This window comes from Cannabis sativa, chromosome 2, assembly GCF_029168945.1.
Source record: "Cannabis sativa cultivar Pink pepper isolate KNU-18-1 chromosome 2, ASM2916894v1, whole genome shotgun sequence".
Lineage (NCBI taxonomy): Eukaryota > Viridiplantae > Streptophyta > Magnoliopsida > Rosales > Cannabaceae > Cannabis > Cannabis sativa.
This window is the reverse complement of record NC_083602.1, coordinates 69,953,032-69,980,384: the sequence shown is the minus strand read 5'-3', so window position 1 is coordinate 69,980,384 and position 27,353 is coordinate 69,953,032. Positions and strand designations below refer to the sequence as shown.

At 33.3% G+C, this 27,353-nt stretch overlaps 2 protein-coding genes across 7 annotated transcripts; both read right to left on the bottom strand.

Annotated features, from left to right (window-relative positions):
* Positions 1–16,148: 16,148 nt before the first annotated feature.
* LOC133034476 (uncharacterized) lies at positions 16,149–16,835 on the bottom strand. The gene has a single exon (XM_061109567.1). The coding sequence runs from the start codon at positions 16,833–16,835 to the stop codon at positions 16,149–16,151; it is 687 nt and encodes a 228-aa protein (XP_060965550.1).
* A 7,476-nt stretch (positions 16,836–24,311) lies between these two features.
* Positions 24,312–27,124, bottom strand: LOC115718436 (probable methyltransferase At1g29790). 6 transcript variants are annotated; one of them, XM_030647217.2, is made up of 3 exons: positions 26,695–27,124; positions 24,736–26,213; positions 24,312–24,665 (listed from the first exon to the last, which is right to left on the bottom strand). In XM_030647217.2, exon 2 carries the CDS (start codon positions 26,168–26,170, stop codon positions 24,752–24,754), a length of 1,419 nt encoding a protein of 472 aa, XP_030503077.2. In that variant the 5' UTR covers positions 26,171–26,213; positions 26,695–27,124; the 3' UTR covers positions 24,312–24,665; positions 24,736–24,751. The 6 variants fall into 6 exon arrangements, with proteins under 6 accessions (XP_030503077.2, XP_030503078.2, XP_060966805.1 ...); XM_030647218.2 differs by having other exon boundaries at positions 24,312–24,662; XM_061110822.1 differs by having other exon boundaries at positions 24,312–26,213; positions 26,679–27,124.
* Positions 27,125–27,353: the final 229 nt, after the last annotated feature.

The window sequence follows — 27,353 nt, the reverse complement described above, 5'->3', positions numbered from 1 at the left end:
TGTTAAAACTGTAAAATCAAGTGGGGCCCATTATCTACACCTTGGTCGGCCACTTTATGTAGAATTTCAAATTGATATTTTCATTATTTTAATGCCAAATAATTCATAACCTAAACCTAGTAGTTGCCTATAAATAGAAAGTGATGGCTCAGTCAAATCATAAGTTTTCATAACCTTTTCTGTCAAAAAATTTTCTCTTCAGAAAAACTGAGCCTTCCCTTTTCTAAACCTTGGCCGAACCTCTCTCTCTTTTCTCTTCCTAAATTTCGAACCTAGGTGAAAGAGTAAGTGCCCACACACAGCAAGTGGTAACTCAATCATAGATTGGAAGACTGTGAAGGATCAAACACAAAGAGAAGGACATTCGGGCTCAGACCTTGATAATACTCTGCGACAGAAAGGATACAAGGGTTAGAGATCTGAGTGGAAGGAGACATTAATTCTGCTGCATCAATGTAAGGTTTTCTTAACTTTATATGTGTTTATTTTATCGTTTTAGAAAGTTCATATTTAGGGTGTTAAACAACATACTTGTGAGTAGATCTAAGATCTTGGTAAAATAATTTCCAACAACCCTCCCATTCACTTACTTAGGAATTCCTCTTTGCTCAAAGAAAATTTCTAGTAAGGAATGTGCTATTCTTGTTGAAAAAATTACTGCAAGGGTGAGAACATGGAGCACAAGGCATCTTTCTTTTGCTGGCAGAGTAGTATTGATCAATTCAGTTATATTGGCCATTCGTGCCTATTGGAGCCAAGTCATGATCTTGCCAATTAAAGTTATTAAAGAAATTGAAGCAATTTAGAGGGCTTTTTTAAGGAAAGGGCAACATATGTTCCAAGGAGCAGGGGCTGTAGCTTGGGACACTATCTCTCAAACAAAAATAGAAGGAGGCATCGGTTTTAGAAGAGTAAAAGAGTGGAATAGAGAACTTGCTAATAAAGAAGAGAACTTGTGGGTTAAGTGGATACATGTTGTCTATATAAAGGACAAAGAGTGGTGAAGCTACCCTATTCCAACAAATTGGAGTTGGTATTGGAGGCAATTCGTAGCTCTAAAAACCCAGCTATGCCCCATGATTAATACTCAGCAGTTTACTCAGGAAAAGTATCAAATTGCAGCAAGTTATATACTGCTATGTCCTCCTCAAGATAGGAAATACTGGGTTGCACAAGTATGGGGTAGGTTCAACATACCCAAGCATCGTTTTATCTTGTGGTTGGCACTTCAAGGAAGACTAAGAACAAAGGAAAAATCACATAGATTTGTCATCATTGATTGTCCAAATTGTTTGTTGTGCAACAATGGTCTAGAAATTATTAATCACTTATTTTTTGAGTGCAGTAAAACAAAGCAATGCTTAATGGAAATTTCACATTGGCTTGGATGGGGAGGGCAAGCCACGACTGAGCTGAATCGTGTCTCCAAGTGGATTAATCGAACCAAAACCTGTAGGTTTTCAAGGAAAGTGATGGTTGCTGGTTTAGCTAGCCTTGTTTACCATGTGTGGAAAACGAGGAATGAGTTAATTTGGCAAGCAAAGGAGCCTAATTGGGTAAATCTTACTGCCAGGATCAAAGAAAATGTAAAGCAAAGGGTAGTTTTTGTATGGCCTAAGAAAGTTAGTCAAAAGGATGAGATTTGGTTTAACAATTTGTAAATTTATGCATAGATAGACATATCAAGGCCTTAGCAAACTTTGTTAGGGTGCTTATAGTTTGTACAAACATTGTTGTGAGCAATAAAAATTATACTGATTCATAAAAATAAAAAAAAAATTAAAAAAAAAGCAATTGAAGCTTTAAAATACATATTGAAAGAAATAAATAATCCTAGTGTCCCTTTTGTTGGTAAAGTAATAGTTTTTGGAGGTGATTTATGCCAGGTATTACCTGTTGTTCTTAAAGGGACGAGACAACAAATGATTAATGCAAGTTCAGTGAAATTTTATTTATGGTCCTTATTTACTAAGATTACATTAACAGACAACATGGGTGCAAGTCAAGATCCCTTATTTAGTAATTATTTATTAAATATTATAAATGGAATTGAACCAGTGACTATAGATGGAAAGATAAAATTACTCTGATCTATGATTTTATCTTATGAGGATGATGATACTTCGCTAAACTACTTAATAGATTTCATATTTTCAAATATTAATAACTACATAGAAAATATGAATACAATACTCAATCGTGTAATATTAACTCCTAAATATAAGTATATTAGCCATATTAATAAAATTCTCATTGATCGATTTCTTGGTAATTGCATAAAATATTATAGTTTTAACGAAACCATGGATAAAATTGAATAAGGGGTACAAGTAGATTTTATGAATAGCTTAACACTAAGTGGATTCCCTGCTCTAGAATTAACATTAAAACTAAATTATCCAATTATATTACTTCATAATATTAATACTTCTGAAAGATTATGTAATGGAACACGTCTAATATGTCGACAATTTGGCTCTAATAATATTGATGCTAAAATAGTTATTGGTGATTATTGTGGAAAGTGAATTTTTTTACCCAAAATACTTTTTACTCCATTGCAAAATGAAAAAAAAAAAAAACATATATTCCAATTTAAACACACTCAGTTTCCCATTAGATTAAGATTTGCTATGACTATTAACAAAGTTCTGGGACAAACTTTAGTTTCAGTTGGTGTATTCTTACTGGAGCCTATTTTCTCCCATAGACAATTATATATTACTCTATCTAAAGAAAAAACTTTATTAGCTTTAAAAGTTCTCATTAGACCACCATCAGTCAACAAAGCTAATTATAATCATACCTTCAACATCGTTTACGATGAAATATTATTATTAAGCAATACTATATAAAAATATAGAACTTCTTAATTCTCTTCTTATATATCTTTTCAATTTTTATCACCATTAATTATTAAAGATTTCACTTTTACTAATTGTTATTATTTCTTTTTATAGATTAAAGATGAATCCTGAATATAAGTTACTACAAAAAATTACACCTATTACTAGAGAATGGATAACAAAAGTTACTATTATTGAAAAACTTATCCCACGTTACTCTCACAACAAAAAATTGTACCAAGGTATAATTCTTGATGACATACAAGTATATTTATCACAACTCTTATATTTATATAAACTATATAAATTATGTTAAAATTTTGTTTCAAATATAAAGATATAAGATTGTAAATTAATTAACTATCAAATCTCTACAGATGTTACTTTTTTTTTATATCATTTTGTGTATTTTTTATTTATTACAAATAGAAAATTCATCTACAAGCTATTCTGTATGGTAATGCAATCAATCATTTTGAAGATACCTTAAATGTTTCAAAAGTCTACCTAATTTCCAATGCTTATATAAAGCGAGTAAAAAAGGAGTTTAGAATTGTTGACAATCAATTTGAATGGAGCCTCAACACTTCTACATCAATTAAGGAACAATTGAAGACAACCAATGCAACTTTGAAGATCTCTACAACTTGTATTATCTTAATCAACAAGACGCCTACATTGATACAAAGACTTGTGTTGGTAATATTTATATAGTTTTTATTATGTGATCTTCTTAATTATTACCAAATAAATAATGATATGTGTTTTAATGTGAATTACAAAAATTATAGCAGTTACATTTTGTGTTGATCTAATAAAAAAAAATCCACACAAGATTCGGACATGCAAGTATTCAAGAATTTTTTCTTGTTGATCAAATGTCTAAAACTAACATCCTTCATATTTTTTAAAATTACTGCACATATTATATTGAGATTTAACAAAATATATTGTATAGCTTGCAATTAAAAACTTTAACTATGTGGGGCAAGCTAACTAAGACCGTCAAAAAAGTAATATGTAAAATTCTTCCTCAAAATTCTATTATAATATCAACACGGCTAAAAGTTGTTTCTCACAATGGTTTAATTTTTTCAACTAATTATTTTACTATTATTGAAAGTCATCTTATAATATAATATAATTTAATAAGTATATCTTTATTGTTCAAGCAACAAAGTTCATTCATCATCAACCTTACGAACATTCTACAAATAAATGAGCTTCGTTAATGGTAAACTAATTTATATTTATCTTTCATAAATTAATTCAAATTAGACCTATGTATAAATAATTTTTACATACCTAATATTTCTTTTCTATAAATTAATAGGAGCATTAATATTAAAGAATACCTAACTGTCATTATCAGTGAGAAGAAACTTTTCTCAACCAAAACTGCTCTAAGAACTCTTAAACATAATGAGGTATGTTAAATATATTTATTTAACTTTTGACTAATTAATTAGTTCATTTTCTTAGTGTTTATAATTAATTTTAATTTCACATAACATTATATACTTAATTTCAATAATCATGCCATGCTTCATTAGCAAAATACATTTTGGATTAATACATCAATCTCTATGAAAAAATTAAGACAACCCTTCTGGTACATGATTTGTACAAAATATCGTCAAAAAGTACATCTTGACAATGAAACATCACCCGCATATTTTAAATGCTACGAATACAACAAATAACCTAGTGAGACAACCCCAAGGTTTATACTAATTCAATTTAGTAAAAAATCTTATGATTATAATTTGTTAATTAAATTAATTAATTTGTATTTGAACATAATTTTTTAGAAGTTGCTTTCAAGCTCAACTAACATACCACACACGCTCACTAATAGCAACATTCTTCAGTGAAACTGTAGAGAAGTTTCTAAATTGTATCGCAGAAGAGCTCATTCACATCTCAAATGAAAATTTTTTACCATTTAAACTCATTCATTTCATTAACATACATTAATATTACTATCTTCCTCATCAATGTTTGTAATAACAGGATCAAAATATATTATAGATTACATGGCTTTTTACTGCTAGCGAATTTTTTATTTACTTAAAAGCAAGAGCGGATGAATATAGTGCGGAAGTCAAACCAAATACAATGTTATCTCATTGCTTGAAAGTGATATTGAGTTAAACACCTCAGATACTGTCAATAATGCTTGAAGCATCTACAAAATAATATGAACTAATATATAAATTATGTAATAGTAATATAAATAGTATGTAAAATATATTCAAATAATGACTATCTTATATAGGACACTATACGTATCTATAACTTTAATAAAAATGAGAATGTTTACAGGCTTATACTAATTGCATTACCAAAATAGCCTTTATTAATTATGAAATTATAAAAATAAAAAAAAATAAAAAAACTCCCATTTAGCAAATATCTATATATATTTATTCAATACCTTGTTTAGTTCTCCAAGCTTATTTTTTATTATGTAAAATTTTGGTATTTATAGATTTCTACTAATTGAATTACTAAATAACTTTTATTATTCCAAAAAAAAACTCCCATTTAGAGCAAATATATATTTATATATTTAATATTATTTAAGCCTCAAAACTCATATTTTTTTTATTTATTTGAAATTTTTGTCCCATTTTTTATATATATATCTAATAAGTGATGAATAGTATTGATATTTTTGAATTATTATTTTGTAATTTTGATTCTGTCTATTATTAAAAATTAATAATTTAATGAACTAATTTATATATTTTTCCTACAGCATTTTGTACATATAATTTAAACTTTTACACATAAAAGTTAAATTATTGTTGAAGGAATTTGTACAACACCAAAATTAAATTATAATAATAATAATAATAGAGAATATATGAGAATACTAAACCCAGAATGGTGAGCACTCAAATCAGGAACACAAAATACTTAATAGAAACTCGAAATACAAAGAACACGACAGAATATAGTGGTTCAGTCAGATCACGGTCTGCTTAGTCCACTGTTCCAAGGATTTCTTTTCTTATTCCATTTCACGATGGATTACTCCTTTATATACAAAGCAAGTGTCCTATTATTTACACATGGATTAAATTTATTATCAATCCGCTCATACATTGAATTACAATAATTAAACTAAAAAACGTAAACACAATAAATAATGAAGAACAGTTTCGAGCTTAATTCATTTAATACAGCAGCATATGCGACTTCTATAGTGCGAGTTGGCTGTTCATATTCCTGCATAAGCTCGCAGGCTTTAAGATGCATTCGAGACTAATCGAGTCTAGGATGTCTGCGTCCTTTTAAGGTTGCTTATATGAACATCATATAAAAAGCTGACAGGACCAAGACATGCAAGTCTGTATCGGTTTATCAAGGTTGTTGGGTCAACGGGACCAGCTCGCAGAATAGAGAATCAATCTCTATGTTTTTGCAGGAGGATCAGGGGGATACTCGAATATAGCCTGGTACATGCGAGCTTAAAATCGTTCCTTGGTCCTCCATAGTGCGAGCTATACGAATGCGATTAGACCCGGTCATGTTCGCATCATCTCGCTGAATATGGTTCAGGCGAGGTTCATATTCGAGGGGTCTCTCATTGACGTCTCAGCTTTCCTCGAGGAGAGAGAATACACGTATCGTTTTTAATAGGTGTTCGATCTCGAGTTTCTAGGTGAGAAAATCTCACTATAATACATGCCCTAGTTTCACGACTGACAGATGAGGTCATGAGGGAAACTATAATCGAGAGGCAGGCGAAGAGACATCACGAGGTGATGACATTTGGTTGTCCCATCAAGTGTTTCAAAAAATGACGGCTGTAATTATTACTTTTAATATCATTTAGGCATTCCCTTTGCCACGTGTCATAATCCCAATTAATGAGGGATAAGGGTATTTAAGCCTCCTAATACGAGCCCATTTTAATTTTCCCTCTCATTTCCATTTTCTTCTTCCTCTCTTTCTCTAAAATTCTAAAGATTCAAAAACTTCCTTTCAGCTTTTCATCCCTTTCTCTCCAGAATATTAAATCTTCTAAGTTTCAGAAACAATCGAAACCAATCAAAGGGAAAATCGACGAATCTCAAGGTCAGGTTTTCGAAACTATTTGCGAACATTTGTTCTCATTTTGAGAAACAATCTGCTTTTTGAATTTTAGGGAGTAGAAAATGTATGTCATTGTAGGGAATACACATAGAGCCTTATTTCTCTGCTTAAAACTGGGTAATTCCTAGGAGAAAATAGGCTTGAAATTTGTATAATCGTGAGTTTTTAGGAGGAACATTTCGAGTATTCGCATCTTTTTTTGCTTGATGTTTTGAATACTTGCAAGTCTTGAGATGAACATCTTGAATACTTACGTGTATATTCTTAGGGCGTCTGGGGACTTAGTCATCCCAACCAATGTTTAGAACATAGGGCTTGCCTTATGTTTTTTGTATGCTTTTGTTGGGAATACTGGTTAGGTCATTCCAATGGTGGGTGGGTCACCGTAACTTAATGTTCATGTGTGCGATCGCATGTTCCTTAAGTTACTACGATACACCCAGCCATTTGCGATATATGGCCAGGTTTCTCTTTTCCTGCTTAATCGCATGTTTTAACAAGTTAGTTTTATCGAAATAGTGAGGATTTTCCATTGACCCAATGGTTATGCGAGAAATGCATGTTCCTTGGGACACTGGAGACTCCTCAACAGTTTCTAGATATGCGCGATGTAGTCGCATGTTGTGATTGGTCAGGTTTCTCGAAATGGTGGGTGTTTCCCAGTAACTCCATGGTCATGCTCAAGAACGCATGCCCATTAGGTCACTGGGAAACCCCCAGCCATTTTTTGAGGCACACTATTCGTCACACATCTGAAATTTATGTTAGGTTTTATGCCCTAAATAAAACTCCATTTCAATGTAATCTATTTTATGCAACATCAATAAAGAAACAGAAGTATTTTTCATTCATTTGTGTATGTTTTAGTTCACTTTATCAATTGCTTGTCTATTTGATTTATAAATTCATCTTAAACCCTTTTCACATACTTGATCATGTTTATTGTGTTGTCGTCACATTGGAAAGTAAACATGACTATGTGAATAAAGTTTCCTAGATTTATCAGACACAGGGTTTTACTGATATGATAATCTACAACAAGAGTTTACTTGCATTTGGAGAAATGCTATGTTCTTTCCAGAACATTGGTTAAAGTAAAGCTCAAGTTGGATGTATGGAGTATGCATTGGAAGGGACCGATATTGAACTTTGACTTAGATTTAATAAAACTTACCGTAAAATCTATTCAAGTCAATATCGCCAAGTTGATCCTAGATCAAATGTTCTTAATCCTGTTATGATTAGGCTCAATCTTGAAAGGCTATTCCTGTTCTTTGATTTGTTAGTTAAGCCTACTTTTAGGTCAGGGTGATACGTACATTTTGGGAACACGGTAGTCCAATTGAGTGGGAGCGCTAACATAGACATTGAATCTATAGCTTCTATCTGGCGAATAGTAAGCAAAGGATGATCTCCTTCGAGCTTGACCAAACGAACATAAATGGTGGAGTACTCATTTCACATAAGCTGAAATATCATTTATACGAGGTCAAGTGTTTTAAGGATAAAATACATAGTAGGGTGTTACGGTAATCTAATCCCTTTACAATGTAGATCATTCATATAGAGGATCATTGATCACATTAGGATTATAACAATGGATAACTAATGATGCGTATATATGGTGGAACATATAGAGCATTCTATATACTGAGAGTGCAATTCTAAGTTCTATGCGTGGATTCAACGAAGAATTAATAAGTTAGTGAATTTTAGTGCTAAATTCTTGATCTACTTATTGGAAGCTCGGTTATATAGACCCATGGTCCCCGCACTAGTTGAGATAATATTGTTTGTAAGACTTATGTAATTGGTTTTGATTAATCAATTATAATTCACAAATTAGACTATGTCTATTTGTGAAATTTTCACTAAGTAAAGGCGAAATTGTAAAGAAAGAGTTATTAGGGGCATATTTGTTAATTATGATACTTTGTATGGTTCAATTAATAAATATGATAAATGAAAATATTATTTAATAATTATTTATAGTTATTAAATAGTTAGAATTGGAATTTAAATGGTTGAATTGGAAAATTGGCATTTTTGAGAAAATCAGATACAAAAGTGTTAAAATTGCAAAATTGCAAAAAGCAAGGCCCAAATCCATCAAGCCATGGCCGGCTACTTTTGTAGGCATTTTAAACTGATATTTTCATTATTTTAATGCCAAATAATTCAAACCTAACCCTAGTGGAATGCTATAAATAGATAGTGAAGGCTTCAGGAAAATCAACACTTCTGGATCCGAAAAACCTGAGCATTCTCTCTCTTCCTTGGCCGCCACCCTCTCTCTCTCTTCTTCCTTCATATTTCGAAATTACCTTAGTGATTAGAGTAGTTCCCACACACAGCAAGCAATACCTCAATCATAGTGAGGAAGATCGTGAAGAAAGATCATCAACAAAGGAGTTTCAGCATCAAGGATTCAGAGAAAGAGATCCAGGTTCAGATCTTGATAATACTCTGCGACAGAAAGGATACAAGGGTTAGAGATCTGAACGGAAGGAGTCATTTAATTCCGCTGCACCCAATGTAAGGTTTCTTAAACTTTATACGTGTTTATTTCATCGTTTTAGAAAGTTCATATTTAGGGTGTTGATAAACATACTTGTGAGTAGATCTAAGATCCTGGTAAAATAATTCCAACAATTTACACTCTGAGAAGATTGCCTAAGTTCTCGAAATGGTGGGTGTGCCCTTGTACCTTAATTTTTATGTAACGACATGATCATTAGGCTACTAGGATACACCCAGCCATTTCTTGAGATGTTAGGTCATCCTTTACGCTTTTAGTAGTGTTTTTTTATGCAGGTGAGGTCACTTTACTTGTTTTCATACTCTCACCACACTGAAAAGATCTTCTATCTTTCAGATTAGCAACCTGTCGGATAGCCAAATGCTCGACTCAGGCGGTGGTGCTTTTGCTGACGAGCAGGATAAAGAAGATAGCTTTATACCAGCTTCGCTCTCTGAAGAAGAAACTCTTGTCACCAAAACTGTGACCTTAGGCACGCTATCTTTCGAAGACATAGAAAGAATGGTTCAGGATTTTTCTGAACCAGGGACGATCAAAATTCACGATAGCAAATCCACGGTGTCTGCCCGGGCACACCTCGTTCACTCCAGGCACGCCCCTAACATCAAAGTCGAGGAAATGGGGGAAGATTGGGAGGTTCGTGACCGCAAGTCAGAAGGAGAGGAAGATGTCGAGGGAAGCGGGACAGATTCGGTGGACAATACCCAACTGAACGAACCCTTCTCATGCGAGGGCCTGGTCTCGCGAGTTACCAAATCCGACCTCAATACGTTTACGAGGTTGAATTTGCTGCGACTCACAACCATGTGTCCTCGCTCTACTCAAAGGTCTCATCTCCCCTTCACCAATCCCGCGATAATCCCCATAGAGGATGTGGTTGTCTCTATACCCATTCTTCGATGTGGAGTATCGATACCTTTCCATCCATTTATTGTTGTTATCCTCAAGCGATATGATGTTTCTTCTTTTTAGCTAACCCCAAACAATTATCGCATAGTCCTTGGGTTTTATGCGATGCACATGGAGTATGCGGGAAGGGAGCCTTCGATGGAGGATTTCAGCTATTTTTATGATAAAAAAAATGTGGGCCACGACAATGGCTTCTATTGCTTCAGAAAGTGGGCCACTTCTGAGATTAATGGGGTAGAAGGCATGGTTTCCAACATGGGAGATTGGAAATCTAAGTGGTTCTATACATTTTGAGTACCAGGGATTAGGACAGATTTTAATCATCGACCTAGTACATCGCATTTTCCAACACTTAGTTTATATTCATGTCACCTTATGAGGTCATTGACATTTGTTTTTTCGTTGATCGCAGATAGACCAGCTTAACCTGTTCTGGATCTGGTGCGCAAAGAAGTCGCTGAGGTCCTCGGTAGCCTTCTTTTTCAAGATCACGACTGGCAATTACTGTGTAGAACTTTGAAGTTGCGAGAACATAAGCTAATCCCTAAGGACGCTAGCCTTCATCGGGAACCAGTGTAGAAAGAGCCGTCTGAAAAGCAAAAGGAGAGAATAGACAAGCGTCTATCCAAACAAACCTCTCTACCAACATCAGGTAAATCATTGCATATATTTTTAATATAACATAATAGATTTATACTTATCTTAATGTTTTGTCTTCGCAGAAATGACTTTCTTGAAGCAAGCTCCAATGCTTAACCGTAAGCCCGAAACCGGAACTGCGACGACTTCTCCCATCATCCCTCAGAAGAGGAAGAATGACGTTGTCGCGACTCCCGCTGATGACTCCTCTAAGAAGGAGGTTAGGCCTGGTGAGGACAAGAGAAAGAAAGTCATGATCGACTTGGCTATCAGAGCTCGCAATTTTGTGACTCTTTAGGACAAATTTGTGAACGCGAGTTCGTGTCAAGGGTGGAGGCAATCCCTACTGAGGAGATGATGTCGTTGGAGGTAGAACTGGCCACGCAGTTCATGATTGTATTCTCGAGGGCATTCGTCACAGGTTCCAAAGAAGTTGATCTCTTGAAAAAGAAGATCACTCATCTTCAGGAGAGAAACAAGAAGCTGAAGCAGGACGCGAGCTCCAAAATAAAGACCTCGAGGACCTCTAAAAGTCCAAAGAGCAGGTGGAACTTCAGGCCAAGCTCTCTCAGTCGAAGGTCGAGGAATTGGCTCGCGACTTGGAGACCGAGAAGGAGAATGGGAAGAAGCAGTATGATTAAGTTGTTTCTAACTATATATACACGACTATATCCAAGGTGTCAGACTTCGATTTCTCCATCCTTGGAGCGGAAGTGGCTGAGATGGCTGAAGCTTTTCGTGCTATGTCGCCAACTCAGACTCAGGGGTGCGGAGGAAATCTTTTTCCCAAGGAGGCAGAGACTGCGGATACTGAGGAAGTCACTGATGGAGCTGCCAATAAGGTCACGGATTGCTTTACTGCTCCAACTGCTTAATTTATCTCAGTTTTTATTTCCTTAGTTATCAAACTCTTTTAGCGGTACATGGGTACTCGCATTTTGTACTTGGACAAATTTCTCTCTGCTTTCTTTATGTTTTGAACAGTATATATCCCATCGAGGATATCTTTGTAACTATTTGCTTTTCGCAGTACACGGGTACTCACATATTTTATAGACTTATTTTTAATTTGTTTTTCCAATTACAGCTTGGTGTAATAACTTAAAAAGGATAAGACTTGCAAAAAATTTAAAATGTTAAGAAACCAATAACTTTTATTATTACAAGAAACCAATAGTACAAAGTAGTTCTATGGTAGGCTATACCCCCTATACTTAGAACATTTATACAAATAAATTGATTAAGTATAATTATACTGCGAGTACTATTGATAATAATAATTGAGACTTTCCCCATTCCAAGCCCTTCGAATCGCGGTACCATCGAGTTGTGCAAGCCGATAGGTTGCGTGGCCAATTTTTTCAGCGATAACGTATGGTCCTTCCCAATTATCACTAAAAACTCCATGCGCTGGGTTTTTGTGTTTGGCATAACTTTTTGTAGAACCAAATCCCTTACTCGCAGAGTTCGCTCTTTGAGCTTAGAATTGAAATAGCGAGCAGTTCGTTGCTTATAGGCAGTGTTCTTTAGATGGGCCTAATCGCACTGTATTATACAACCATAAAACTTATGGAAGTTCTTCTGGCCATACACCTTTATGCTTTTCGAGCTTACCCTTGATGGTATGTTTGATTATCTTATTTACTGCCTCTGTTTGACCATTGCTCTGTGGATAAGCAACTGCGGAAAATGCTTTTTTTATGCCCAACTCATCACACAGCTGGCGCATCTCCTTACAGTCGAACTGTTTTCCATTATCTGAGATCAACTTGTAAGGTATGCTGAATCTGCAGACGATGGAATTGTACACAAACTTTCGCAATTTAACAGGCGTAATAGTTGCAAGGGCTTTTGCTTCGCCCACTTGGTGAAGTAATCAACTGCGACTACGACGTATTATACTCTTCCTTTCCCTTTTGGTAATTCTCTAATTAGGTCTATGCCCCAAACCGCAAAAGGCCAGGGACTCGTTATGGAGTTTAACTAACTTGGTTGTTGGTTGACATACGTGGCTATCCGCTGACTTTTGTCACATTTCTTAGCAAAGTTTGAGGCATCTACTCGTAATGTCGGCCAATAGTACCCTTGCCGCATTATTTTTAAAGCCATGGAATTACCTCCGGTATGGTTGCCGCAGATGCCACCATGAACTTCGCGAAGTATGTACTCACATTCAGTCCCATCTATGTATTTGAGCAATGGTTGGCTAAAGCTTCTGCGATAGAGCTTATCGTCGTAAATGACATATCAAGCAGCTCGATATCGCAGTTTTCTAACTTCTATCTTATCTTCAGGAAGGATTCCTTCTTTCAAGTAATCAATTATTGGGGTCATCCAGGTGACCTTTTTGACGGTATCCACCTCCATTACCTCGTTCCAACTGACTGTTGGATGAGTTAGCACATCAACAGGAATTACATCGAGTAATTCGGCTTCTCTTGTCGAGGCCAAATGGGCCAAAGCATCTGCATGAGAGTTATGAGCACGAGGTATTCTAGAGACAATTACTTTCTTAAATTTTTGTAGCAACTCACAAGTGAGGGCGAGGTATCTAGCCAAACGACCTCCTCTGGCCAGGTATTCTCCATTTACCTGACAGACAGCGATCTGGGAATCGCTAAAGGCTTGTAAATACTCGATTTTCATCTCAAGAGCGAGTTTCAATCCTGCGATCAAAGCCTCATACTTAGCTTCATTGTTAGATCCAGAAAATTCAAATCTAAGTGCAACATGTACCTTAAAATTACTGGGGCTTATGAGTATTATACCACCCCTGAGCCTTTGCTGTTGGATGTTCAATCAACATATAAGGTCCATCCTTCATTGCTCGGTATGTCAGGATCAATCCGCTCTTCGATAATTTCCGCTTCGCTACTTGGAAATTCGAGTATGAAATTTGTAAGGGCTTGTCCCTTAATCAGGAATTTAGGTTTATATTTGATGTCGAACTGGCTTAGCTCCACTGACCATTTCAACAATCTACCCGAGGCCTCTGGTTTCGCTAAAACTTACCTCAAAAGATAGTTTGTTAAAACTACAATGGTATGGGCCTGGAAGTAAGGTCGCAATTTTCTCGACGCTATTACCAGTGCAAATGCCAATTTCTCCATCTGTGGATAACGAGTCTGAGTGTCTAAAATATTCTTGCTGAAATAGTACACTGGGTATTGCCTCCCTTGGTCCTCACGGATTAGTACCGAACTAATCGCATATTCGGACACCGCGAGGTAGATGGATAAGACTTCTCTACGCATCGGTTTAGAAAGAATTGAAGACTGCCCCAAATGCGATTTGAGGGCCTGAAAAGCTTCTTCGCACTTCTCAGTCCATTGAAACTTCTTATTTCCTTTTAAAATTTGAAAAAATTATTTGCATTTGTCAGAGGAACGTGATATAAAGCGATTTAAAGCTGCGACTTTCCCTTTAAGGCTTTGGACCTCTTTTGGTTTGGTCAGAGATCGCATTTCCACCAAGGCTTTGATTTTCGTAGGGTTAGCTTCAATCCTTCGCTGGTTCACCATAAAGCTAAGGAATTTTCCTCATCCAACTCCAAAGACTCATTTGAGAGGGTTGAGTCGCATTTTGAATCGTCGCAGTATCTGGAACATTTCTTGTAGGTGGGTGACATGGTCCTTCGCATGTTGAGACTTTACGAGCATGTCGTCAACATATACTTCCATAGTCTCGCCGATCAGATCCGCGAACATCATGTTTACTAGCCTTTGATACGTCACTCCTTTATTTATCAAATCGAAAGGCATTACCTTGTAACAATACAGACCTCAATCTGTAATAAAAGAGGTATGTTCTTGGTCTGGTTCATACATTGGAATTTGGTTATATCCCGAGTATGCGTCCATAAAACTAAGAAGTTCATGACCTGCAGTAGCATCGACAAGTTGGTCAATGCTAGGTAGGGGAAAACTATCCTTTGGACATGCTTTATTTAAATCAGTGAAATCAACACATGTGCGCCATGAGCCATTAGGCTTGGGCACTAGTACGGGATTTGCTAACCAGTTTGGGTAGAATGACTCCCTTATGAAGCCACATGCCAAAAGGCGATCTACTTCCTCTTTCAACGCTTGGTACCTCGCGGGGTCCATTTTGCGACGCTTTTGTCGGACACCACGCACTTCGGGGTCAATGTTCAAACGGTCACACATGACTTGCGGAGATATTCCGACCATGTCTTAATGTTTCCAGGCGAAAGCATCCAGGTTTTGTTTGACAAAAGTAAAAAGCTTTCTCGCTTTTGAAAAGTTAGTTTAGAACCAATTTTCAAAACTGCGTTATTACCTAAAGGATCGATTGGTACCTCAATGGTATCTTCCACAGCTTGGGCGGTAGTGGTATAATTGAGGACCCTTGGATCCAGGTCTTGTTTTTCTTCATGGGGTATCTCCTCGATTCTAAATACTTCTTGTCGAGGAGGCGGTGCTTCTAACATGTATATCATGTTAACTGATTTCTTCTCTGCAAGTTTTATTGCTGCATTGTAACATTCTCGCGAGTGCGACTGGACTCCTCGTACAGATCCCACTCCAGCGGGAGTAGGGAACTTTATGATAAGATGGTAGATGGATGTCACAATCTTCATTTCCTTTTGGATAGGACGACCAATCACTGTGTTATATGCTAAAGTGATAGGGAGTTTGATCATTCCCTTTAAAGCAATGGTGTCCCCGGTAAAGCCATAGATACTCGAAACCACTGGTCGCATATCCTTCTCCTGTAGTCCCACTTGCTTAAAAGCTTGAAAGTTAAGGAGACTCACAGATTTCTGTTGTCCACTAATATGCGGTGGACATTGTCTCCTCCAATATTATCGACGATGACCAGTGCATCGGCATGTGGGTGGTGAACCCATCTGGCGTCACTTCCATGAATGTGATATTATTGCACTCCTTCTTGAATAGTTTTTCTGGCCGCTCACTCAAATTATTTACATTAGTGAGTGGCCTCTCCTTTTCCTCCTTGGCATATCGTTCCCGTGACTTTTTGGAGTCCTTTGCGATGTGAGGCCCTCCAATAATTGTTAAGATGTTGCGAGGAGTTCTCGAACTGCTCGCGTTGTTACTTTCTTCCTTATCATCCGCTCAGGGATGACCTTACTCATCTTTCTTGTACTTGCCAAATTTCCCTCGTCTGATTAGTTCCTCGATCTCATCCTGCAAAAACCAACATTCCAGAGTGGTATGGCCAATATCCTTATGATACTTACATAATTTCTTTGGTTCTCTCTTGTCGCGATTTCCTCTTATTGGGGGAGGCTTTTTGAAGACTCCATTCTTCTCCTCAATCGCGTATATGTGGTCCCGCGGGACTGCTAATTCTGTATAGTTCACAAAATGTGGGCCTCCTTTTCTCTTAGGAGACGACTCTTTCTTTGGAGGGGATTTGGCCAACTTTGTACTCAGCTGTCTTTGGGGACTGCGTCTTCTAGGGCTTCTCCCTTTGGAATTTTTCCCTCTGGAACTGCGGGATCTTGATCGCGGTATAGGTGACTCCCGTTTATCCTTTCCTTTCTCCAGCTCGGCCAGAGAATTTTCAATCCTTTTATGCGGCTCAACCATAGCGAAGAACTCGACTAACAATTCATGCCTTTGAGCCTGCAACTCCTTCCAGAAATCGGTTCTTGGCAAGACACCTGTTATCAGCATACAAACTAACGAAGACTCGGGGGCCTTCTCTACTTTAGTTACTTCAGCATTAAAACGTTTAAAATAATCTTGTAGTGACTCACCAACGTCTTGCTTAATGTTAGCCAGAGTAGTATAGGGTGGCCTATATGTCATCGTTGCTTGGAAATGTGTGAGGAAAAGGTCGACAATGGTTTCCCACATCGATATAGATGCTTCAGGCAATTGGCTGAACCAATCGTGAGCATTATCCTCCAGTGTAGCCGCAAGAATGCGACATTCCGCAAGCTAGGGTACCTGGTCCACTTCCATAATAGTATTAAATTTCTCTAGATAATCTATAGGGTTAGTGATACCTTTATATTTTAATGATTCAGACAGCCGGAATCCCTTAAGCAACCGAGCTTGTCGCACTTCCGTGGTAAAAGGAAAAGTCCCATGCAATTTGTAAATGGGCTTTCTCTGTTGCTCGATTATCTTTAAAGCCTGCAAAAGAATACCCTGGTCGATACCCCTTGGAAGGGTGGCGTTGCCCTAAGTCGTCGCGGGTGCAGTTGCTACAACGGCTATATTTGATGGGATAACCATCCCAGTAGTTGCAGCTGATGCAGTAGGTGGGTTGGTGAGATTATTTATGCCCTGATCTCCTAACTGGGGATCACGAGGCTCTTCATCGTTAAGGTGATCACGAAGGTCACCCCTATGAACCTGGTATCTTCCTCCTCGTGGTGTTTCCACCAAACCAGACCTAGTGTACAGACTCGGGGTGTGACTTTGCGAAGACGAAGAGCCAGACTCAGCGTCATTCTCCTCATTCCGCGGTTGGGGTCTACTTCATGGATTACGTCATTCTGGGTCCTCTTCTAGTTGCACCTCCCGGTTGAGGTTCCGTGCGGTCTGATCCCTCGAGGTTGGCTGATTCAAATCGAACCCTTCTTGACCTGTCCTTCACTCCCTGCGAGTACGGTTAGCTCGTTGTCTAGAAGTAGTTACCTGCGGATATTCGAATGGGTGGTGGGTACTCAAGGAGGACGTCGAGTCCTGTTTCGTCCATCAATTTCGGCCCGCAATTGGTCTTGTATCGATGTGTACAGATCAGTAGTCAATTGAACAATGCCTTCGGACACCACGACGGGCGTGATAGGTGGAAATTGTCCCACTGTGGCTGTTGGTGTGAGCGTTTCCCCAACGTGAGCAGCAGCATCTGGGAACAAATTGAGCAGTTAAGTTTGTCCGCCCCACTCCGTCATTGATGGTGTCGACGGGAGGTGTCCTGTTTCCCGAGAGTGGGACATTATCCATTGTTGATATCTCCATTCGTCTGATTTCCAGCCATAGTAATTTTCTTTCTAAATCAAAAAAGTATTGCGTTCCCACAGACGGCGCCAAATGTTCTTGAAGGAATTTGTACAACAACAAAATAAATTATAATAATAATAGTAATAGAGAATATATGCAAATACTCAACCCAGAAAGGCGAGCACTCAATTCAGGAACACAAAATACTTAACAAAAACTGGAAATACAAAGAACACGAGAGAATATAGTGGTTCAGTCAGATCACAGTCTGCTTAGTCCACTGTTGCAAGGATTTCTTTTCTTGTTCCATTTCGCGATAGATCACTCCTTTATATACAAAGCAAGTGTCCTATAATTTACACATGGATTAAATTTATTATCAATTCGTTCATACATTGAATTACAATAATTAAACTAAAAAACGTAAACACAATAAATGAAGAACAGTTTCTAGCTTAATTCAGTAAATACAGGAAGGTATGCGACTTCTATAGTGCGAGTTGGCTGTTCATATTTCTGCATAAGCTAGCAGGCTTTAATATGCATTCGAGACTAATCGAGTCTAGGATGTCTGCGTCCTTTTAAGATTGCTTATATGGACATCATATAACAAGTTGATAGAACCAAGACATGTGAGTCTGTATCGGTTTATCAAAGCTATTGGGTCAACGGGACCAGCTCGCAGAATAGAGAATCGATCTCTATGTTTTTGCAGGAGGATCAGGGGGATACTCAGATATAGCCTGGTACATGCGAGCTTAAAACTGTTCCTTGGTCCTACATAGTGCGAGCTATACAAATGCGATTAGACCCGGTCATGCTCGCATCATCTCACTGAATATGGTTCAAGTGAGGTTCATATTCGAGGGGTCTCTCATCGACGTCTCAGCTTTCCTCAAGGAGAATGAATACACGTGTCGTTTTTAATAGGAGTCCGGCCTCGAGTTTCTAAGTGAGAAAATCTCACTATAACATAAATTATTATCTTTTTTTTTTAAATAATGGTAGAGTTCAATGTATATTCAAAGTTCATTAATAATATGTGTTTTTTTTCTTCTTCTTCTTTTTTAAAAAATCCATTTATAAGTGATGAATGTAGTGATATTTTTAAATTAATGTTTTGTAATTTTTATTTTTTTAATTAATAAATTAGATGAAATATTTATGCATTTTTATTTATAGATATAATTTAAATTTTAACATATAAAAATTTTATAATTTTTATCTTAATCTTAATTCTTTTATGGAGATTCTTTTAAATTTTATGTATAATTTAGAGTATTTTGCCTAATTTGATATTCTTAGTTTTATTTAAGTATATTTGTTTAGTTTTATTGTTTTAACAAATATTAATTGTACAATTTTTAATTTTTTCTTTGACCATATAAAAGTTTATATTGTTTTATCAGTAAGTACATTATCATCAAAGCTATTTTATGATCAAGCATCGAGATAACTCATTTTTTTTTTATTTATATATAAATATACAGATATATAACTTAAGAGCAAAACATTCAACCCATAATCAAATTTATATGATAGTATGTTTAATCTTTTTTCACTTAATAATTCGTTAACTCATTACCTTCACAATTAAACATATATAAAGATAATATAATCTCTTCTATATTTAAATGTGTATATAGCTAACTATAAATATGTATAATTATTTTTTAAAATATATTTATTTTATTATTATAACAAGTAATATCTCTCATTTCAAAATAATCTTTTTAAAGAAAATTAAAAAATACCTCACGTGCGTAGCACAAGTTCTCTAGTATATTTAAAATGGTCAATTTCAATTAATTTGTAATTACTATTGTATAATATAATATATATTTTACAATTTACACTTCACTTAAAAATATTAAATCTCTATTTCACATTTTTTATTTTATCACAATCAATTATAAAATGAAAATTGAAATAAAAAATCAAACTAAGAGTTACACACGTGCAATTGCACGTGTAAACTCATCTAGCATTTATTTAAGAAATTTACTTAAAGTGGGTAGAAGTTTAAATTTTGTAAATATTGAAGTTTTATTGCAAATATTATAATCAAATGGTTTGATTGTCAAAAAAATTATAATAAGAATTTAAATATAAAAATAAAATTATTTATAGATATTAATTATTAAGAAAAGTATACTAAATATTTTAATTAAAAAGTTATTTTTTAAAGTATATAAATAATTTAATTCTGAAAAAAAAAAAAGTTACCTATTAATAACATCATATTATAAGTACAAAAAATATAATCATCATAGTTACATTCAAATAAATAATGAAATCATTGAATAGACATCCTAAAGATGAAATATGTAAAAATTGAAAAGCACTTAGTTGCAAACTAAAGAACCACATTTGAACATACAAATTCTTACCTATAATTACAGAGATTTTTTCCGTTTTAAACTAAAAATATTTAGAATAAACATTTATACAATTCAAAGAAAAAATAAACATTTATAATATTTAATATTTACAAAAATATTATTTTTAAAGTTTGGTATTTACAAAAATACTGTAGAGAAATAAGATTAGACAAAAAAAATGCGCGTGAAAGGCACACTCAAGTGGAGAACAATATTCAGAGTCTGCCAGGTGGAGAATGTTACTGAGGCTGCCACGTGAAACTCTTATTATTATTAAAACAAAATTGACAACTATTTGAGAAATCACCTTTCTACAAAAACAAAAAAAAAAAATTTAAATTTATCTTTAAACATAAAAAAAAGATTAAATTTATAAAAAAAAAAATAATAAAATAATATATATTATTAATTTAGGTACTATCACAAATAAGGTGTCATGTCAATGTATAATGTCAGTCACTAATTTTGACATAATTTTTATTTTATAAAATATAAAAAATAATTTTATATTGTACTTTTTTTAATCAATTAGAGAAGTAGTAGCTTTATGCGTATCTTATTATTAGTTTAATAATATATTTGTTTTAGAATGCATAAAATTAAATAAAAAATTAAAACTATATTTTTTAAAATATATATATATATACAATCTCTACAGTTACAAAAACATAAAATAATTATACATGATAATAAAAAAAAACTAACATTATATATATTTGCAACTATAAAACAACTAAAAAAATACCAAATACTAAGAGAATAGTGCTACATAATAACTTAGGCATAATATATTATGTCGACAATATAAAATCTACGAAAAAATAAGAGAAAAACAACATTAATATATAAACACATATGTATATATATATATATATATATATATATATTTTTATCTAAGTTGAGTAATTTAATAACAACTAATAATTTAAATAACAATGAGCAATCAATTAGACAACAACTCTAATATAAAATAACAATAATTAGGTATCAACACATTACATCAATTCAAGATAAACTCCAAAATAACATACAATTAAATTAAAAGTTTTAAAGAAACTACAAAATACTTGTGTAACAATGAGGGTTTTCGCATAAATATTTTTTTAAAATATTTTATTTACATTTTAACAATCTATATTTTTTTATTTGTAAATTTAATTTTTCTAAATATAATTTTAATGTTTTAAAATTACAAAGATCTCATTTTAAAATAATATTGTAGAAAAACACCAGATAAATAATATGACATCAAACGCACTGTAACATCCAAATCAACTAGAGATCAATTATAAATAAACTATATAATAGCAATAAAAAAATATTGAAAAGCAACTAAAAAATAAGATATTAAATCTAATGCAATATACAAATAAACTAATCAACTCAGAATAAACTACAAAACAACATTAGGAAGTTTATATACAACTAAATATCAACTAAATGAAAGCTAAAAAACAATCAAATGTGTATGTTTGCTATAATATAGTTTGACAACACAACTACAAATTACTTATTTAACTCAATGTATAATATATATAGTCGATTAGAAATAATATAAACATCAACTAAAAAATATACATATAATTATTTCTCTTTTATTTGAACAACTAAATAACAACAAGTAAATAATTAAACAACAACCTTATTATAATATGCAAATTAATCAACCCAAAAGAAACTTAAAAACAATATCAAACTAACCTCTTAATTACAAACGAAACTTAAAAACAACTACAAATCACCTATACAATAATTCATTAATGTACTAACAAAAATAAATACTCAACCAAAAAAATCAGCTCATTGCAATACAATATCTAACCAAATAACTAGATTTTAGAAATAAATTAGATGCGATTTGTATTACGTTACGTTATTAGAAAATGATTGAATAAATATTATTAAAAAAGTTACTTTAAATATAATAATCTATTTTACTAGTAAAAGACTTTTAGATTATTCTTTCTTAACAACTAAATAACAGAAAAAAGTTACTAGACAACAACATTACTTTAATACATACGAAAATTAACTAGGCATCAATACATTTTTTTTGTTGCTGATAATCTTAAATACAAAATAAATAAATAAAAAAGACAATACAACAACAATTTTAATGTATGTACCCATAAAAAATTAAATATATATATATATTCGTATTCTGTCAATTAAACAACTAAATAACAACGAAGAAACAACAACAAAACTATATTGGACAACACTACTATAATACGTACGAACATCAACTAGGAATCAATTTTTTTAACAATGTTAAATACAAAAAAAAAATACAACAATAATATTCTTAATATGTATTCCCATGAAAAACTAAAAATATATACATATATACTTGTTTTCTCTTAGTTGAACAACTAAACAACAACAAATAAACAACTGTATAATAACTCAATTGTGATATGCAAATTAAATAGGTATTATAAAACAATCCCACTAATTGCAACCCAAGAAGAAAAAAAAAATACCAATAATTCATAAAATACATTTAAAAGCAACTACTAAATACTTTTACATCAACTTAAAAAAATATATTAATTTTTTTTTGTTAAATAACTTAATAACAATAAATAAACAACTCGATAACAACCACACTCTAATATAAAAATTAATTAGGCATCAACACATTGCAGCAACTTAAAAAAATAACACACAAATAATCATAAAAATTTTAAACAACTTAAAAATAACACACATTACTTGTACATCAACTCAAAAATATATTTTAATTAAACATAAATTCATTTAGTACAATTTAATTTGATATTTTATATTAGTATTTTTTTTTTATTCACTTGAATTTTTAGAGATTAGCAATAGGTCATTTAGGAGTTGTGTTAAGTGCATAAAAATGCATATTTATTTATGTAAGAAATCAAAATAAAGCTATTTCTACTTAAAATTTAATTATATTAATGTGATATAATTTTATTTAAAATATTTTTGTAAGAAAAATATTTTTGTGGCACATTTGAAAAAATATGAAAAAGAGAAAATTCCATTTTTAAAAATAAAATAAAAAGATATATTTATTTTTTATTTTGAAAAAAAAAAACAAGTAAAATCTTATTTTTTTTAACTAACAACATACAAAAAATATTAATACATGCTTGAACAACTAAATAACAACAAATAAACAACAGTATAACAACTCCACGTTAATTAATATTCAAATTAAATTGGCATTAACATAAAAAAAAAATAATAAATATAAAACATACATCAATAATCTAATAAAAATAAAAAATAAATAAAAATTTAAAAGCAAATATAAAAAAATTGCTCACTAACTCAAATGTATATGTACCTATAAAAAAATAAAAAATATACTCATTTTTCTTTTGATTAAATAATTAAATAACAACAAACAAAAAATTTGATAATAACTCTGAAAAAAAATATTGTACATCACCTAACAGAAATATATTTTCAAAAAATTAAAAAGTAGTAAAAAAAATAATTATTTTATTAGTCAAAGCTAAATAAAATACTCTTAAAAAAAGCTAAATAAAATATAACATTTTATTAATAAAAGACAAATCATGTTATCTTTTTATTTTTCATAATTACTCTTACACTTTATTATTAATTTTTTTTTTTTAAAAAAAATAATCTTCTCAATCACTTTCACATGACAGTAATACAACCTACACGTCATTTCATTTTTTACTTTTGTTTAATTATTTAATTATTAGCATTATTTACTTTTAAAGTTTTATTTGTCAAAAAATAATAAAAAAAAAAATTGATAGAAATTTTCTAATGAGCCAGTCTTCCTCCCAAAAGCAACAAGTGGGGTCTATGATAGTCAACAATGCTTCTGACACCGTATAAATGAAAAAAAAAATAAAAAACGTAAAAAAGAAAAAAAAAAGTGTGTCACACTAAATTTGTAAATAAAAAAAGTTTTTAGTTACTAAGTGTAAATTTCCCATTAAAAAACCATTACTCATACATAGGAAAAGGTTCTAAACATAATAAACTATCAAAAGGAATCATAAAATTACATGCTTGTTACCTTGGAAAAAAGTTGGAAGTACACCAATATATGGGTTGTTACATAACTAGAAAAAGAAAAGGGAAACTATGTTTTGTTATACCTTAAAATTACGAATCAGATCTTCTTGACAAAGTATGAAATATTGGTAAATAATATCAACATGAGAAAGATGAACAACTTATAGCTGTTGTAGGTTTCTCTAGCAAATTGCATAAAGGCGGCTTCATCCTTATACTTGGTAGAAATATCTCATTTGTGAAACCTTCTTACCATTATGGTCTTTTAGTTCTTCTTAACAAAAGATTTTGTTAATAAAAAAAAAAGTAAAAAAAGAAAGAAAACTCCTAAAGAAACAGCATACAAGGTAATCATGATGATCATATAGCTCTTGGAGGTTTCTCTAGCAATGCAGAAAAGTAGACTTCATCTTTTGACTTGGGTGAAACAGCCCACTTGTGTTTTTTGTACCTAAACTGCAGAAACATGTACATGAAATCATCTAAATCCTTTCTTTTGCAGAAAAACCGATCTATCCACAACAATCCTCCAGGCCTCAGAATCCGATCCCAGTCGAACAATATGAAATCCACCAACAGCAAGTCTATCCAGCCATCAAGAAATCCAGATGTATGAATCAAATCCATGGTGTTGTCAAAGAAAGGGAGCCTTTGGTTTAATGTGAGATAGAGAGGAATCAAGCCTCTAAGTGCAATCATCTCATTAAAAGGAGCACCCAGGTTGAGAGCAGTTGTGATGATTGTCACATTTTTCTCTCTCATCCTTGCTGCAAAACTCCCTGTACTAACCCCAAAGTCCAAACCAATCCTTATCTCCCCAGGCTTAATTGCCAAGACATCACTGATCAGGATATCAACAGGGAGTGAGCTATTTGTCACCCATTTGAGCTTCTCTTTCTCCATTTCAAAACATCCAGCGCATTTGGAATATCCTCTCTTGGGATTTTTACTTGACAAGCATTGAAAGTTTCTGCACTGATAATTTCCCCACCTCACATTTCTGTCATCTGGGATCTGCCAAAGGGACTCATTGATGGGGTATGGCTTCTGGTAGACCTTGGAGGCTCTTGTCAGGCACCTCCTTCGGGGCAATGGATCACAACCATTGAGCATCAGCTTCTGAGCTAAGTTCCAGTCATCGTTGCAGTAAGATCCAATGTCATAATCCATGTACTTCTCCAATTCACTTTTGCTCAAAACACATGAATGTCCAATTGTATTTAGTACCTTCTCAGTCCCATATATATTGATTTTTCCAACCCTGTTTTCTTTTGGGGTTATGTATTTTCTGATCTCTTCATTGACAAAAGTGTTGATCAAAGGATTTTCCTTCAGTGTTGAGTTTCTAAGTCCTTCAAGCTTAGGCAAACGAATCTGCCTAAGAGCAATATGGGCATTGTAAAGAGGCCTGATTACTTCCTGCTCCAAGTATTTCTTGTGCTCCAATATAGTAATAGTAGTTTTGTCTAGAGGCTCATTCTTCTTCTCCATTTGCAGTACAGCCAACTCAAGCTTTTCTTGTAAGTTGTCCATCTTGTTTAACACTTCTGCAATTCGATCCGATAGTGCTATTATGTCGAACCCTTCATCAACAACCTTATTCTCGGGAATCACAGCATAAAAATGTTTGCATATGTCTTCATTATGCAAGAAAAATCCAGCAGAATAGAATCTGAAGAGACTTGATACACTAACAATTATTACAAGCCCTCCCAATACAAGTTGAAGCCAACCCATGATCCTGGTCAGTCTGCATTTTGGAAAGCACGGCCTTTTCATCCTCCTTAAAGCTCAATGTTGAATCTTTCAGCTAGCCAAAATCCTGTAGTTTTTTTCGTTTTGCTCAGGTTTTGAAACTAGTAAAAGGCCATCATCTCTATAGTGATTGCCATAAACAAAATGAATGTAAATTTTTAATACAGATCAATCATTATAAGCTTTATTGTAACAGATATATCATACATTTAAATATCATGTAATTAAGAAAAAAGAAATGAGATCATTCAGCTAGTCACTCAGTAATTCAAAGATACTACATCACGTATAAACTATGAAGTGATAAAAAAAGTAATTTCTTCATTCTCTTTGAATGGAATGCCAGTCATACCAGCCTCTTCATTAACAAAAGCAAAGCCCGAAACTAAAGGCAATTTGAAAACTCCTAGTATTATCCACCAATTTTCTCAGCAACCAAACAGAAACTAACAAGGTAAGACAAGAAAACATAATGAAAAAAGTTGAATGCAAAAACAATTACTAATATTCATCGAAAGGGTTTGCTAATAACCTCGATTAAGACATACCCAGATAAAGAATCTCCAAGAACATGCATCAAAGTGAAGCTAAATTGCCATTTTGCTAGCTCAAACTCAAATATTCCGATTTCTTTTCCACTAGAAATACAAAAGCTCCCTTTCCTAAACTTCGGATATACGCCTAAGCTCATAAACTTCCCCATGGAGGTGTTTTAGAGCTGGAAATCCGTAGTCCTTAAGCTTAAAATTTTAATAATGAATTAACCAACAAGTTAGTGTACTAAAAAGTTGTAATGGCTTATCATTTATCAATTAAATACTCAAGGCTCTGTCGATCAAGAGGCTGCAAAAGCCAAGCTCGAATCTCAATGAATAACCCATTTGAGAAATCAGTAGAATTTATTGCCAATTTTGAAAATTCAATTGTTTAATGCCATGGAAGCGTTGACTGTGAGGCTCTTCACCTTAAACCGCGGCCAACCCGATTCTCTTCCTTTTTTTTTTTTTTTGATAAATATAGGGAAAACAAATTAAAGTAGTATTTGCGGTATAAATATTAAATCATTATACACGTGTCATTATTTTTATTAGTATATTTAAATTAATTTTTTTAAAAAAAATCAAAATTTGATGACTTTGACCAATTAGGAATTGACACATAGCAATTTACTTAACATTTAATAATCAGTTACCTACAAAAGTTTCAG

Excerpts from the sequence above, each read along its gene's own strand:
- LOC115718436 (XM_061110822.1), bottom strand. The coding sequence starts at position 26,170 with ATGAAAAGGCCGTGCTTTCCAAAATGCAGACTGACCAGGATCATGGGT.
- LOC133034476 (XM_061109567.1), bottom strand. The coding sequence starts at position 16,835 with ATGACATATAGGCCACCCTATACTACTCTGGCTAACATTAAGCAAGAC.